The sequence below is a fragment of the Rattus norvegicus genome, chromosome X (genome assembly GCF_036323735.1).
Source record: "Rattus norvegicus strain BN/NHsdMcwi chromosome X, GRCr8, whole genome shotgun sequence".
NCBI lineage: Eukaryota > Metazoa > Chordata > Mammalia > Rodentia > Muridae > Rattus > Rattus norvegicus.
In genome coordinates, this window is record NC_086039.1 from 49,611,756 (window position 1) to 49,628,674 (window position 16,919).

Sequence of the window (16,919 nt, forward strand, 5' to 3'; positions counted from 1 at the left end):
CTTGGCAGGGAAGGGAGAGGCAAAGATTAAAACAGAGACTGAAGGAACACCCATTCGGAGCTTGCCCCACATGTGGCCCATACATATACAGCCATCCAATTAGACAAGATGGATGAAGCAAAGAAGTGCAGACCGACAGGAGCCGGATGTAGATCGCTCCTGAGAGACACAGCCAGAATACAGCAAATACAGAGGCGAATGCCAGCAGCAAACCGCTGAACTGAGAATAGGTCCCCCGTTGAAGGAATCAGAGAAAGAACTGGAAGAGCTTGAAGGGGCTCGAGACCCCAAAAGTACAACAATGTCAAGCAATCAGAGCTTCCAGGGACTAAGCCACTACCTAAAGACTATACATGGACTGACCCTGGACTCTGACCCCATAGGTAGCAATGAATATCCTAGTAAGAGCAACAGGGGTAGGGGAAACCCTGGGTCCTCCTAAGACTGAACCCCCAGTGAACTAGACTATGGGGGGAGGGCGGCAATGGGGGGAGTGTTGGGAGGGGAACACCCATAAGGAAGGGGAGGGGGGAGGGGGATGTTTGCCCGGAAACCCGGAAAGGGAATAACACTTGAAATGTATATAAGAAATACTCAAGTTAATAAAAAAAAAAAAAAGAAACCCAACGTAAGACAGCAAATGAAAATAATGCATTGAATATTATAACAATTTATTTATCTGTGTTCCAGAACTCAAAATAGAAATTCCATGTCATCAGGATTAATTATTTGTTTTCGACAAATAGGACAGGTAGAGTTGTCAGACAACCAGCGGTCAATGCATTTATCGTGATATTCATGAAAGCAAGGTAGTACACGAATCTTGCTATTTTGTGTATATGGTGTGATACAAATACTGCAGTGGTTTAATTTATCATTTTCACAAAACGTTTTTACTGGTAAAGTATTAATCTGTTCTTTGGTAAGTCCTTTAGGGTGGTTATTATGAATATCATTGAAGTTTGAAAAATCAGGCAAAAGTGGCCATGAATCACTATCATTAGATATTTCTGGGCTTATAACATGCATTTGCTGTCTGGCCTCTAAAGGTGGGTAATGAAATAAAAAGAATTCATCACATTCTTTGTTAATTTGTGAGGTATGTGGTGAATTTATATCATTGCCAATAGTATTATTGGCAATAATATTAGGAACAGGTAAAAACTGTTGACTGTAATTTAACAAAGAAAGCAGTGAGTTATTTATATTAGAATTACTGGTAGAATTTGAATTAGTGATGGAAACAGAACTAGAAATATTACTGTGACCAGATTGAACTTTTCTATTACTTTGACTCGCCAATGAGTCACAAGACTCTAAGTCAATCTCAGTAAAATTATCATTTACTTCAAAAACTCCTGTCATAATGTTGCCTGCTGTTCCACAAGGAGTTGTAACTATTGTAAAGTCTAAATTAGTTTTTAAAATTTCATCAGATTTTTTTTCAGAATTTTGTATACCTGTCTGGTTATAACAAGAAGAGAGGTTTGTGTCTTTTTGATCAATTTCCACAGTGGTAAAGTTAGTTGGTGTTACAGATGTAGTTTGACTTCTATGAGCAGTGCTCTCTGTCAATATGTGTTCTCTTGTTGGAAAAGATGCAAAAAAATATAGTTTTCGCAACTCAGATATGTTTAAGTCATCTCTCAATGGCAGAAATGTGTGACTATTAGAAGAGAAGTAAGCCTCATCCTTCCTAAGATCTTTAAAAGTTTCAGGTGATAAACAATGATGAGTTTCCACTAGTTCCATATCCTTAGTTTCTGGAAGTAGCCTACTTTCAATTGTTTCTTTAAGTATCAGCATATCTGGACTTTTACTTCTGGTGCTTCTATCTTTACTAAATGTATCTTCCACTAAAACTTCAGTTATATTTCCTTCTTTTGTAAATGGACTTACACATGTTGACTCAGGTTGTTGATAGTCCACTTGTTTCTGGACTTTCCTATTATTGTCATGACAGCTAAGCCCTGAAAGGTCATTTTGAGGATTTGAGTTCCCTTTATTAAAGGTAAACCTCACTTCTCCAGTGATATCATTATTGCTTGGGTTACTCTGACTTTTTGCTGTCCAAAACCCACATTCCCTTATCCCCATTTTCATTCCCTTCTCAGATTGCTGAAGGGAGTTAAGCTGGCCTCTTTCAGAATCACCACTATTCAGAACATGTGCAGTGTTTGCTCCACCTGTAAATACAAAATGAAAGTTAATCAGAAAGAAATTGTCAAAGTTAGAATGAATACATATTTGACAGTGCTTCAAAAGGGAATAAAGAAAACACCTAATAATTTAGATATTTTAATGTGAATTTGATTCAGATTTCACACAGAATCTAGATAAATCAGTACAAATGCAAATCATAAAAATCTAAATTTGCAAGGAAAGAGCGTTTCAAAATGGCCTTTGAAATAATTTAGCTTATTCTATATTAATTTATGAAAATTTAAAGTGGATCAGAAGACATTTTATTCATTTTCAGAATTTTATATATCACCATGGTGATGAATATAAGCAAGAAGCTAATAAAATAAAACAAAATAACACTTAAACGTTTTTAAAGTTTTACTTATGTTGTACACATGTGTACTCATCTATGTGAGTATTTATTAAATATGTTCAGATGCATATTAAAACCAGGAGGGATTATATATCCTGGATCTAGAGTACTAAATAGTTGTGAGATACCCAAACTGGGGAAAGAAATGGAAGAGAGGTTCTCTCAAACAACACAAGGTGCTCTTAACTGCTGAGTTATCTCTATAACCTTCAAAACAAATTCTGCACTAGATACAACACTAGAATCAAAGTTCAATTTTTGATTTTTAAATAATAGTGTGTAAATTTATTTCTAGATTCATGAATTACATTGGAAATATAAAAAGAAAATAAAACATAATAGTGGGTATTAATTATATAACAATATTTTCTCTTGCTTCTGAGAGAGAAACACTAATTATTGGTTTCAAGTATGATTTTTATGTGAAGCACCAACAATATTGGGGGCCACATAGTTGTGTTGGATTTGACTGTGTGGTAAAATGACTAGAAGCATTCTTAACCTTGTCACACTGGATAGAATAAACATATCCACAGATATTACCAGTCATCATAACCAAAATTGTTTTACAGATATCAATGGATGACCCTGAGGAAAAGAATACAATTTTGTAAATTTTTTTGTTACTGGTTTTGTCTCATGAATTCTCTAAAGAAGAAATGCAAATAACCTACAAATAAATTGAATATCTCTTATTGTCAGGAAGTAAGGGTGTATCAAAGTTATATTGAGATGCTCTCTCACTTATTTATAATAGTTTAATACCACTATTATTATTGATAATTATAATACTATATGGTTTGCAATCTACTGTCAGGAAAAACTAAAATAATAGAGGATTTTTCCCATATCATCACTTTTGTTTATAGTGTTTTGAGAATATTCCTTGTTGGGAAAGCCCAAAAAACTCCTACAATTTGTAATTGAAATTTTCTTATGTGCCAACAAAATGTTTGTCTTGCTAAAATATCACAGCCTCATTCACTGTAATATGATCAAAAGAGTCAGGTAATATACTGAAATTTCTAGGGTATTGAATTTGGAGATTTGAAAAGTTACTGACATCTATTCGAATTGTTGGATCATGGAAGTCCTTGGCTACTCCTTCTTGTTCTCTGAGATCTATCATATACTGTCAGCATTTCAAGTTCAATTTCTTTTGATAAACAATTTTTTATAATTATTGACTCAGATTGTGGATATTCCATTTGCCTTTGGTTACTTTCTACATGTTTTCCTGCAAGAAATTTTATAAATAATAATGTTTTGTGCAGTCAAGATTTTACCATACATGTTAATTAACACTTACCACTCTACTGACATTGGATATGTTTGAATTATTTTAATCGGTTGCTGTCCAAGGTTAGTGTTTTCCTAGTTCACTCTACTGCCATATTTTAATAATATCCAAAACAGGTTATTCAGACTCTTAAAAATATCACTAGGTCTTCCTGGTTGCTGCTGCCACGGAGAGCTCTTGGGCAGCACCCCGCGAGCAAACTTGAGCCGCGGGACCACAGGTAAGACCAACTTTTCTGCTGCAAGAGACCTGCCTGGTGATCTCCGGACACATAGAGGCAGAATTCCTCTAGGACTGGGCACCTCCTGTGTTTACCGGGAGTCCCACACCCGCGGACCCCGGACCGCAGCAGCTCTCTGCTCCCAGACACCGTGGGAGAGAGACCCGAACGCCTGGTCAGGTGGGCACTCCTGAGGCTGCAGAGCGGAAGAGACAACCAACACTGCCCACCCCTGCCCACATCCCTGGCCCAAGAGGAAACTGTATAAGGCCTCTGGGCTCCCGTGGGGGAGGGCGCAGGAGCGGCAGGACAGCTGACTCTGAGACACCTCCGGAACCTGAAGGAAACAGACCAGATAAACAGTTCTCTGCACCCAAATCCCGTGGGAGGGAGAGCTAAACCCTCAGAGAGGCAGACACACCTGGGAAACCAGAAGAGACTGCACTCTGCATACACATCTCGGACGCCAGAGGAAAACACCAAAGGCCACCTGGAACCTTGGTGCACTGAAGCTCCCCGAAGGGGCGGCAGGTATCTTCCTGGTTGCTGCCGCTGCAGAGAGCCCGTGGGCAGCACCCCACGAGCAAACTTGAGCCTCGGGACCACAGGTAAGACCAACTTTTCTGCTGCAAGAAAGCTGCCTGGTGAACTGAAGACACAGGCCCACAGGAACAGCTGAAGACCTGTAGAGAGGAAAAACTACATGCCTGAAAGCAGAACACTCTGTCCCCATAACTGACTGAAAGAGAGGAAAACAGGTCTACAGCACTCCTGACACACAGGCTTATAGGACAGTCTAGCCACTGTCACAAATAGCAGAACAAAGTAACACTAGAGATAATCTGATGGCGAGAGGCAAGCACAGGAACCCAAGCAACAGAAACCAAGACTACATGGCATCATCAGAACCCAATTCTCCCACCAAAACAAACATGGAATATCCAAACACACCAGAAAAGCAAGATCTAGTTTCAAAATCATTCTTGATCATGATGCTGGAGGACTTCAAGAAAGACGTGAAGAACTCCCTTAGGGAAACACAGGAAAACATTAATAAACAAGTAGAAGCCTACAGAGAGGAATCGCAAAAATCCCTGAAAAAATCCCAAAAATCCCTGAAAGAATCCCAGGAAAACACAATCAAACAGTTGAAGGAATTAAAAATGGAAATAGAAGCAATCAAGAAAGAACACATGGAAAAAACCCTGGATATAGAAAACCAAAAGAAGAGACAGGGAGCTGTAGATACAAGCTTCACCAACAGAATACAAGAGATGGAAGAGAGAATCTCAGGAGCAGAAGATTCCATAGAAATCATTGACTCAACTGTCAAAGATAATGTAAAGCGGAAAAAGCTACTGGTCCAAAACATACAGGAAATCCAGGACTCAATGAGAAGATCAAACCTAAGGATAATAGGTATAGAAGAGAGTGAAGACTCCCAGATCAAAGGACCAGTAAATATCTTCAACAAAATCATAAAAGAAAACTTTCCTAACCTAAAAAAAGAGATACCCATAGACATACAAGAAGCCTACAGAACTCCAAATAGATTGGACCAGAAAAGAAACACCTCCCGTCACATAATTGTCAAAACACCAAACGCACAAAATAAAGAAAGAATATTAAAAGCAGTAAGGGAAAAAGGTCAAGTAACATGTAAGGCAGACCTATCAGAATCACACCAGACTTCTCGCCAGAAACTATGAAGGCCAGAAGATCCTGGACTGATGTCATACAGACCCTAAGAGAACACAAATGCCAGCCCAGGTTACTGTATCCAGCAAAACTCTCAATTAACATAGATGGAGAAACCAAGATATTCCATGACAAAACCAAATTTACACAATATCTTTCTACAAATCCAGCACTACAAAGGATAATAAATGGTAAAGCCCAACATAAGGAGGCATGCTATACCCTAGAAGAAGCAAGAAACTAATCGTATTGGCAACAAAACGAAGAGAAGAAAAGCACACAAACATAACCTCACATCCAAATATGAATATAACGGGAAGCAATAATCACTATTCCTTAATATCTCTCAACACCAATGGCCTCAACTCCCCAATAAAAAGACATAGATTAACAAACTGGATAGGCAACGAGGACCCTGCATTCTGCTGCCTACAGGAAACACACCTCAGAGACAAAGACAGACACTACCTCGGAGTGAAAGGCTGGAAAACAACTTTCCAAGCAAATGGTCAGAAGAAGCAAGCTGGAGTAGCCATTCTATTATCAAATAAAATCAATTTTCAACTAAAAGTCATCAAAAAAGATAAGGAAGGACACTTCATATTCATCAAAGGAAAAATCCACCAAGATGAACTCTCAATCCTAAATATCTATGCCCCAAATACAAGGGCACCTACATACGTAAAAGAAACCTTACTAAAGCTCAAAACACACATTGCACATCACACAATAATAGTGGGAGATTTCAACACCCCACTCTCATCAATGGACAGATCATGGAAACAGAAATTAAACAGTGATGTCGATAGACTAAGAGAAGTCATGAGCCAAATGGACTTAACGGATATTTATAGAACATTCTATCCTAAAGCAAAAGGATATACCTTCTTCTCAGCTCCTCATGGTACTTTCTCCAAAATTGACCATATAATTGGTCAAAAAACGGGCCTCAACAGGTACAGAAAGATAGAAATAATCCCATGCGTGCTATCAGACCACCACGGCCTAAAACTGGTCTTCAATAACAATAAGGGAAAAATGCCCACATATACGTGGAAATTAAACAATGCTCTACTCAATGATAACCTGGTCAAGGCAGAAATAAAGAAAGAATATAAAAACTTTTTAGAATTTAATGAAAATGAAGGTACAACATACCCAAACTTATGGGACACAATGAAAGCTGTGCTAAGAGGAAAACTCATAGCGCTGAGTGCCTGCAGAAAGAAACAGGAAAGAGCATATGTCAGCAGCTTGACAGCACACCTAGAAGCTCTAGAACAAAAAGAAGCAAATACACCCAGGAGGAGTAGAAGCCAGGAAATAATCAAACTCAGAGCTGAAATCAACCAAGTAGAAACAAAAAGGACCATAGAAAGAATCAACAGAACCAAAAGTTTGTTCTTTGAGAAAATCAACAAGATAGATAAACCCTTAGCCAGACTAACGAGAGGACAGAGAGAGTGCGTCCAAATTAACAAAATCAGAAATGAAAAGGGAGACATAACTACAGATTCAGAGGAAATTCAAAAAATCATCAGATCTTACTATAAAAACCGATATTCAACAAAACTTGAAAAATCTTCAGTAAATGGACAATTTCCTAGACAGATACCAGGTACCGAAGTTAAATCAGGAACAGATAAACCAGTTAAACAACCCCATAACTCCTAAGGAAATAGAAGCAGTCATTAAAGGTCTCCCAACCAAAAAGAGCCCAGGTCCAAATGGGTTTAGTGCAGAATTCTATCAAAACTTCATAGAAGACCTCATACCAATATTATCCAAACTATTCCACAAAATTGAAACAGATGGATCACTACCGAATACCTTCTACGATGCCACAATTACTCTTATACCTAAACCACACAAAGACACAACAAAGAAAGAGAACTTCAGACCAATTTCCCTTATGAATATCGACGCAAAAATACTCAATAAAATTCTGGCAAACCGAATTCAAGAGCACATCGAAACAATCATCCACCATGATCAAGTAGGCTTCACCCCAGGCATGCAGGGATGGTTTAAGATATGGAAAACCATCAACGTGATCCATTATATAAACAAACTGAAAGAACAGAACCACATGATCATTTCATTACATGCTGAGAAAGCATTTGACAAAATTCAACACCCCTTCATGATAAAAGTCCTGGAAAGAATAGGAATTCAAGGCCCATACCTAAACATATTAAAAGCCATATACAGCAAACCAGTTGCTAACATTAAACTAAATGGAGAGAAACTTGAAGCAATCCCACTAAAATCAGGGACTAGACAAGGCTGCCCACTCTCTCCCTACTTATTCAATATAGTTCTTGAAGTTCTAGACAGAGCAATCAGACAACAAAAGGAGATCAAGGGGATACAGATCGGAAAAGAAGAGGTCAAAATATCACTATTTGCAGACGATATGATAGTATATTTAAGTGATCCCAAAAGTTCCACCAGAGAACTACTAAAGCTGATAAACAACTTCAGCAAAGTGGCTGGGTATAAAATTAACTCAAATAAATCAGTTGCCTTCCTCTATACAAAAGAGAAACAAGCCGAGAAAGAAATTAGGGAAACGACACCCTTCATAATAGAGCCAAATAATATAAAGTACCTCGGTGTGACTTTAACCAAGCAAGTAAAAGATCTGTACAATAAGAACTTCAAGACACTGAGGAAAGAAATTGAAGAAGACCTCAGAAGATGGAAAGATCCCCCATGCTCATGGATTGGCAGGATTAATATAGTAAAAATGGCCATTTTACCAAAAGCAATCTACAGATTCAATGCAATCCCCATTAAAATACCAATCCAATTCTTCAAAGAGTTAGACAGAACAATTTGCAAATTCATCTGGAATAACAAAAAACCCAGGATAGCTAAAGCTATCCTCAACAATAAAAGGACTTCAGGGGGAATCACTATCCCTGAACTCAAGCAGTATTACAGAGCAATAGTGATAAAAACTGCATGGTATTGGTACAGAGACAGACAGATAGACCAATGGAATAGAATTGAAGACCCAGAAATGAACCCACACACATATGGTCACTTGATTTTTGACAAAGGAGCCAAAACCATCCAATGGAAAAAAGATAGCATTTTCAGCAAATGGTGCTGATTCAACTGGAGGGCAACATATAGAAGAATGCAGATCGATCCATGCTTATCACCCTGTACAAAGCTTAAGTCCAAGTGGATCAAGGACCTCCACATCAAACCAGACACACTCAATCTAATAGAAGAAAAACTAGGGAAGCATCTGGAACACATGGGCACTGGAAAAAATTTCCTGAACAAAACACCAATGGCTTATGCTCTAAGATCAAGAATCGACAAATGGGATCTCATAAAACTGCAAAGCTTCTGTAAGGCAAAGGACACTGTGGTTAGGACAAAATGGCAACCAACAGATTGGGAAAAGATTTTTACCAATCCTACAACAGATAGAGGCCTTATATCCAAAATATACAAAGAACTCAAGAAGTTAGACCTCAGGGAAACAAATAACCCTATTAGAAAATGGGGTTCAGAGCTAAACAAAGAATTCACAGCTGAGGAATGCCGAATGGCTGAGAAACACCTAAAGAAATGTTCAACATCTTTAATCATAAGGGAAATGCAAATCGAAACAACCCTGAGATTTCACCTCACACCAGTGAGAATGGCTAAGATCAAAAACTCAGGTGACAGCAGATGCTGGCAAGGATGTGGAGAAAGAGGAACACTCCTCCATTGTTGGTGGGATTGCAGACTGGTAAAACCATTCTGGAAATCAGTCTGGAGGTTCCTCAGAAAATTGGACATTGAACTGCCTGAGGATCCAGCTATACCTCTCTTGGGCATATACCCAAAAGATGCCTCAACATATAAAAGAGACACGTGCTCCACTATGTTCATCGCAGCCTTATTTATAATAGCCAGAAACTGGAAAGAACCCAGATGCCCTTCAACAGAGAAATGGATACAGAAAATGTGGTACATCTACACAATGGAATATTAAGCAGCTATCAAAAACAACGAGTTTATGGAATTCGTAGGCAAATGGTTGGAACTGGAAAATATCATCCTGAGTGAGCTAACCCAATCACAGAAAGACATACATGGTATGCACTCATTGATAAGTGGCTATTAGCCCAAATGCTTGAATTACCCTAGATTCCTAGAACAAATGAAACTCATGACGGATGATCAAAATGTGAATGCTTCACTCCTTCTTTAAATGAGGAAAAAGAATACCCTTGGCAGGGAAGGGAGAGGCAAAGATTAAAACAGAAACTGAAGGAACACCCATTCAGAGCCTGCCCCACATGTGGCCCATACATATACAGCCACCCAATTAGACAAGATGGATGAAGCAAAGAAGTGCAGACCGACAGGAGCCGGATGTAGATCGCTCCTGAGAGACACAGCCAGAATACAGCAAATACAGAGGCAAATGCCAGCAGCAAACCACTAACTGAGAATAGGTCCCCTGTTGAAGGAATCAGAGAACGAACTGGAAGAGCTTGAAGGGGCTCGAGACCCCATATGTACAACAATGTCAAGCAACCAGAGCTTCCAGGGACTAAGCCACTACCTAAAGACTATACATGGACTGACCCTGGACTCTGACCCCATAGGTAGCAATGAATATCCTAGTAAGAGCACCAGTGGAAGGGGAAGCCCTAGGTCCTGCTAAGACTGAACTCCTAGTGAACTAGACTATGGGGGGAGGGCGGCAATGGGGGGAGGGTTGGGAGGGGAACACCCATAAGGAAGGGGAGGGGGGAGGGGGATGTTTGCCCGGAAACCGGGAAAGGGAATAACACTCGAAATGTATATAAGAAATACTCAAGTTAATAAAAAAAAAAGAAAGAAAAAAATATCACTAGGTACATCCTAAAACATTTGCCTATACCAGTTACCATCAAATGGCACAAGATTGGAAAGGAATTAAAAGTGGAGTGAAATCATAACAATGTTTTGAAAGTTTGTTACAAAATAGTAATAGTAAGGGGCAAAGATGATGGCAGATCAGATCACAACACGTCAAGTTTTGATATAGTTTCCTGGGTCTAACAGGGACAATAGGAGAGCAGCTATCCAATAAGACAAGTCATGACAGTAAATCATGATTTTCAGCAACAACAAAAAGAAAAGTGACATGTTCATCTTGAATTACTCATTGTCAGTAGGGGTTACTTCTGTGAACTGAATCAAAGTCGTGTTTGGAGAAGGAGCTGAAGATAAAGAATAAGTATTCAAAAATTTACACAGTATACTAGGTGACAGAAAATGTTCAGGGCAGAGGTAGAGAAGAGAGAAGAACCTTTTGTGGTAGCTGTATGAGCAGATAGGGATATGAAGAACAAAGGACAAAAATAACAGAATATAAAACAGATGTGAAGTGCAAGTTTTGGGGTTTACATAGCTGGAAATTACATAATATGGTAAGTTGAATTACAAAATTAGTACTCTATCTTACCTTGGCGTCTTTGCTTTTTGTATTTTATGAGAGTAACTGCCAAAGGCCAATTTCTTATATCTTGGGGGTCAAGATAGTCATATGTTTAAGTAGTGTTTAGTGTAGGTAAGATAAAGTACTAGTTTTGTAATTCAACTTATAGTATTATGTAATTTTCATTATCCCATGGATTTATTTCTAGGCTACTTTTTAACATGATTTTTATATTTGTGATCTTCACAAAATATGACTACTGTAGAGATGGAAAAATATAATAAGGTCTATATAGATTTAAAATCATTTGCATATATCTTTTTTGTGAAATATCTTTTTATCATACATTTGTCATGGTGAAATTACACTTAAAGTTCTTTTAACTAACTTATATAATTCATTGCAGAAATCACTATCCTTTTCTGGTTTCATTTTAAAGGGAAAAAAGAGCTGGAAAATGTTTTAGAACAATTGGAAGCATATCAGGATGTACGTGTTAAATGTGAAGAAGAATTTTGGATGTAACATGATTTTCCAAATTCCAAATCAGTGTCAATAAAGATATAAACAAAATGTAATTTTTTGATTTATGCAATATCTATTAACCTAGAAAAATCAGTGTATCTTAATATCATGCAAAATGACGTTGCTTATATGTAACATAGATTTAGGTTATTTTCTCTGATAATATGCTAGTTAATGGGTTTTGTTGTGGATTTTCTTTTTGGTTTTGTTTTATTTTGTTTGTTTTGTTTTGTTTTCCTGTCAACTTGTCTGAAGCCAGAGTCATCTTGGAAGAGAGAAACTAAATTGATAACATGATTTCATAACACTTACCTATAGGTAAGTCTGCTATGAATCTGCCTAATTAGTGAGTAGAGAGAACACATCCCAATGTGGTTGGTTCTTCTCCTTGTTAAGGAGGCCCTGGATGATATAGGAAATCAGGCTGAGAATGTCACCAAAGTAAAACAGTCAGTACTATTTTCCACTGTCTCTTCATTTCTCCATCCCTCCAGGTTTTTGCCTTGAGCTCTGACCTTGAATTCCCTTCATTAAAGCCTATAAATTAGAGTATCCTATACTATAAGGTGACACAAACTCTTCTCTTTTGATCATGGTGTTTTATTGAAGCCAAAACCTAATTATGGCATACCACAATTATACTTTCATATCACAGTCATACTTTTTTTTCCACTATTAGTCAGAAGTTAAGCCTTAAGAAACACAAGCAAAGGGGTTGGGGATTTAGCTCAGTGGTAGAGCGCTTGCCTAGGAAGCGCAAGGCCCTGGATTCAGTCCCCAGCTCCGGAAAAAAAAAAGAACCAAAAAAGAAAAAAAGAAAGAAAGAAACACAAGCAATACACTACTTCTGTGATATATCTCATTAATATTTGAGAAAAGACTCCCAGGGATAAGAGTAGATTTAAAAAAGACATATTTGTGATATTTTCAATCTGCTTCTTAATGTTTTGATTATTTTGATTTGTCATAAATTTTCTATCATACTAAATCAATATGTTCTTCGTAATATAGAAATGTATATGCTGCAGAATCTAAAATATTGTTGAATAAACTGTTGGGTTAATATAATACCATTTTAATAAGAAAAAATGTTTTAATCACCTTTACCATGAGAGTAATAATCCATATTTTACAATGAGAAAGCAATATAAATCTATGGTTAGAACATGTTTGGTTTTATTTTTCAAAATCAGCAATACTGAATGTATACCAAGATGATTCCACTGAGAAAGTGTTCTTTGCATTGCAAGATATCAAAAATATTCTTAATTACGACATAGTGCATAAGTAATAGAATGGTGCCTAAACTAACTTCAAGTAGTTCACAATTATTTCTCAAGTTTAAAAATGCCTTCATAGAGAAACATAATTTTCTATAGGTAAGGGATACTTGGTTATCATAATGCAGCCTTTCTTGCATTGTTCAAAATGTTGTAATATGACTCTTCAAAAGAGAACTATAAATATCTAAACATATGTAAAATTGATGACGTTCATTAAACAAAAAGTATGGAAAATTAGCAAAATAAATAGATATGTTTTCAAATTCCATTGAAAGTAGTTGTCAAAAAATTGATAAAAATTCCATATCATAAATTCACTGTTTCCTGGAATACATTCTACTGAAGAGTAATTCTTTGATAAAATTTTGAAAAATAACAAAAACAAAACATTTTACTCAGTGAATTTAGTGGTAACTCCTGTCAGATCCTAAAAAAATCCCACAAATTACCCAAACTCCAGAAGGCAGTCCAGGTATCATGAAATAAACTCGATCTAGACTATAGGAGGATTTTCACAGTTAGATAAAAGCCAGCATATCTTAGGAACTTGTGAAGCTGGCTCCCTGGCTACCAAAAGGAGCAATTTCCTTTACCTCTAGCAAAAGGGACATATTACACTCTAATTAACATATGCTAATGTTGATTTTCATCATATTGAGGTCCATGCTGGCCTCTAGAATCCATTAGTGTCATGCACTAGTAGGTTTCAAAGACCCAACACCATTTTTCTGGCCTCTTCTCCCCCAAATATTGATCCCACTTATAATCTGTCTATTCTCACTTTTCTGCTCACCTTCTTATGCTACTCTCACTATGCTTTCTCTATTGTCTATCTCCCGCTATTCTCCCCTCTCCCATAGATAACTCTGGCCATGTCCAGAATGCTATCCATGTTCTACTTTGGTTTTCTCTCTCTGTTTGGCACTCTTTTAAATGCCTCTTGCTGTTCTCTCTCTCTCTCTCTCTCTCTCTCTCTCTCTCTCTCTCTCTCTCTCTCTCTCTCTCTCTCATACTGAAATAAAAACTTTCCACAGAAACAATAATGTTATCAGTTAATACAACTTACTTTCCAGCCTTGGGCTTTCTCTTAAATTTTGTGGGCTTCTGCATCTTTTTCTTTTCTGACTTGTGGTAGATGGACTTGCCATCAATGTGTGAGCAGCATTTCCTTTTGATCGACATGACTTTTTAAACACAGACTTGGACTGTACATTTTCCACTTGATTTTGCTTGGTCTCCATATTTTCTATCACAAGACATCCTGCAAAATGTAAATGGTTATGTTTTAGATCTGGGTTCTAAAAATTACCGACACTCTCTATATTCTTGATATTGTGACTTTGAATGACTTCAAATTGTTTTGTAGTAATTGGCTGGAAAATAGCAACATCTCAAGCATATCATGGAAAGGGTCTTCTTTACCTGTTATAACAAAAAGGGAAGGAAGTATGAAGGAATACTAAATATCAAATTCATTACAAAATATTTCTTAAAAAGCTGTAATATATGTATATCATGCACCAGATTGTCTCCAAGCTGTTATCTTGGTGTTATATTGGTCTCCTAACAGTGGAAATGAGTGTGTCTCTGACTCTTTTGCCTGTTCTTGAGACCCTATTCCTTCTATTGGGTTGCCTTGTCCAGTATGGATATGAATTCTTTCACCTTTTCTTACAGTATCTTGTTTTATCCTATGTGGCTCTTGTCTTTTGCAGGCCAACTCCTTCCTAAAGAAAAACAGAGGGGCAATAGATCTGGGAGATAAGGGAAATGCTAATAGAACTAGGGCAATTAAAAGAGGGTAAAGTATGGTAGAGGTATATTGTATGAGAGAAGAATCTATTTTTAATTAAAAAATACCACATAAAGAAGAGTCTAAACAGCTAGATATTTCATGAAGATGTAATATTTTCACAATCAAATTTGGGAATCTGAACTTGATTGAAGTAACAAGAAAGATAGTACACATTCATATTGGCAAGCTGGATATTTTCCTAGATAAATTTAGGAATGTCTTAGAGAAAATCGGAAAATATTTTTTAAAACTGTCCCCCTTATGTATACAACTCATAGGAATTATCAAAAATTAGTTTCTTTTAATTCATGATAAAGATACTAATATGACCAAACAAATATATTATAGTTAAGATTCAATACAAATGTTTTAGTTCACATTTTAATTTTATCTGATTTTCATTAGTTATTTATACTTTTATTTGTTTGGTTTGGTTTTTACTGACTACTTTATTTATTTACATTTCAAATGTTATGCTTCTTCCTGGTTTTCCCTCCCCAAACCCCATCATTTCCTCACCCACTGTTTCTATGAGATTGCTATCTACTCTCTAACCCCCACCACACTAGCATTCCCCTATGCTGGGGCAACAAGCCTTCACATGACCTCCCATATAACTGATGCCAGATAAAGCCATCCTTTGCTACATATTCAGCTTGAGCCATGGGTCCCTCCATGTCTACTATTTGGTTGGGGGTTTAGTCTTTGGGAGCTCCGAGGGGTCTGGTGTGAAGTAACCAAGTCACAAAAGAACACACATGGTATGTACTCACTGATAAGTGAATATTAGCCAAAAAGCTCAGAACGCCCATGATATAAGCCACAGACCATATGAAGCCCAAGAAGAAGGAATGGATGCTCCAGTCCTACTTAGAAGCGGGATCAAAATAATCACAGGAAATACAGGGAGGGAGGGAGGGTCTTGGGATGGAAAGAGGTGAAAGAGGGGAAAAGGAGGCACAGTATTGAGTGTGGGAAGAGATAGAAGAGATGTACAGAGGGTCAGGAATTTTAAGAAAAATGTGTACCAATGGGGGATAGGGAACTGGGTGTAGCCACCAGAAGGCACCAGATGCCGGGAAAGCAAGAAGCTCCCAGAACTCAATGGTGATGACATTAGCTGAAATCCCAAAAAAAGGGAGAGACAACCTGTAGAGACCATATCCAGAAGTTTGGCAAGGCCCCAAGTTGAGTGATGGTAACACCCATCCATCTCAAATATTTTTACTCAGAATTTTTCCTGTCTAAAGGAAATACGGGGACAAAGAGTAGAGCAGAGACTGAATAAAAGGCCATCCAGAGACTGCCCCACATGGGGATCTATCACTTATGCAGTCACTAAACCCAGACTCTACTGCTGATGCCAAGAAGTGCTTGCTGGCAGGAGTTGGATATAGCTATCTTATCCGAGGATCTGCCAGAATGTGACCAATAGAGATTTCAATGCTTGCAGTTAAATATTGGACTGAGCACAGGGACCCCAATGTATGAGTTAGGGGAAGGACTAAAGTAACTGAAGAGATTTATAATCCCATAGGAAGAACAAAAATATCAACCAACCAGTTATTTATACTTTTATAGTAGTTATATAAACTTGTATTTCTAGGGTATATTTGATAATATATGTTATTTTGATAATGCATGATAACATTTTAAATATGTCTATTATAGACACTGGAAAATTTTTTAAAAATTAACTCATATTTTTACTAGGAATATGAATTGGCCTGAAACTGTAGATCAAACATATCAAATGTGTATGTAGATCAATTGTGCTATATGAAAATTCCTGTTAATATTAGAGGAGACTAGTGAACAACAGTGCCCAATTAAGGAACCACTGGAATGACCATTCAATAGGGGGAGAAGGTACTTATGAAAAAGAGAACAGTCAGAATAATCTGGAAAAATCAACTGACATACACCAGGGCCATCTCTCCAGAGACAAGAAAATATCAAAAGTAATGTAAGAGTCCAGACAGTTTTAAGAAGTTATGTTGAAGAGGGAGGTTTAGTTAGCTGAAATATCTTGGAAGTAACATAGTAATAGAATAGTGTGGGAGTTGAGAATGGTCAGAATGCTGCTGTGGAGGCTATGATACCC

At 37.4% G+C, this 16,919-nt stretch overlaps 1 protein-coding gene across 1 annotated transcript in view; it reads right to left on the minus strand.

The window, feature by feature from the left end:
• Window positions 1–654: 654 nt before the first annotated feature.
• The window catches only part of Srsf8 (serine and arginine rich splicing factor 8), a 45,869-nt gene continuing 29,604 nt past the window's right edge, over window positions 655–16,919 (minus strand). Inside the window, exons 2-3 of the mRNA XM_006256980.5 lie at window positions 14,087–14,281; window positions 655–2,186 (exon numbers count right to left, since the gene is read on the minus strand). Of these exons, the coding sequence (XP_006257042.2) occupies window positions 694–2,186; window positions 14,087–14,281 (1,688 nt within the window). The 3' untranslated portion in view covers window positions 655–693. The remainder of the gene's footprint in view (window positions 2,187–14,086; window positions 14,282–16,919) is intronic.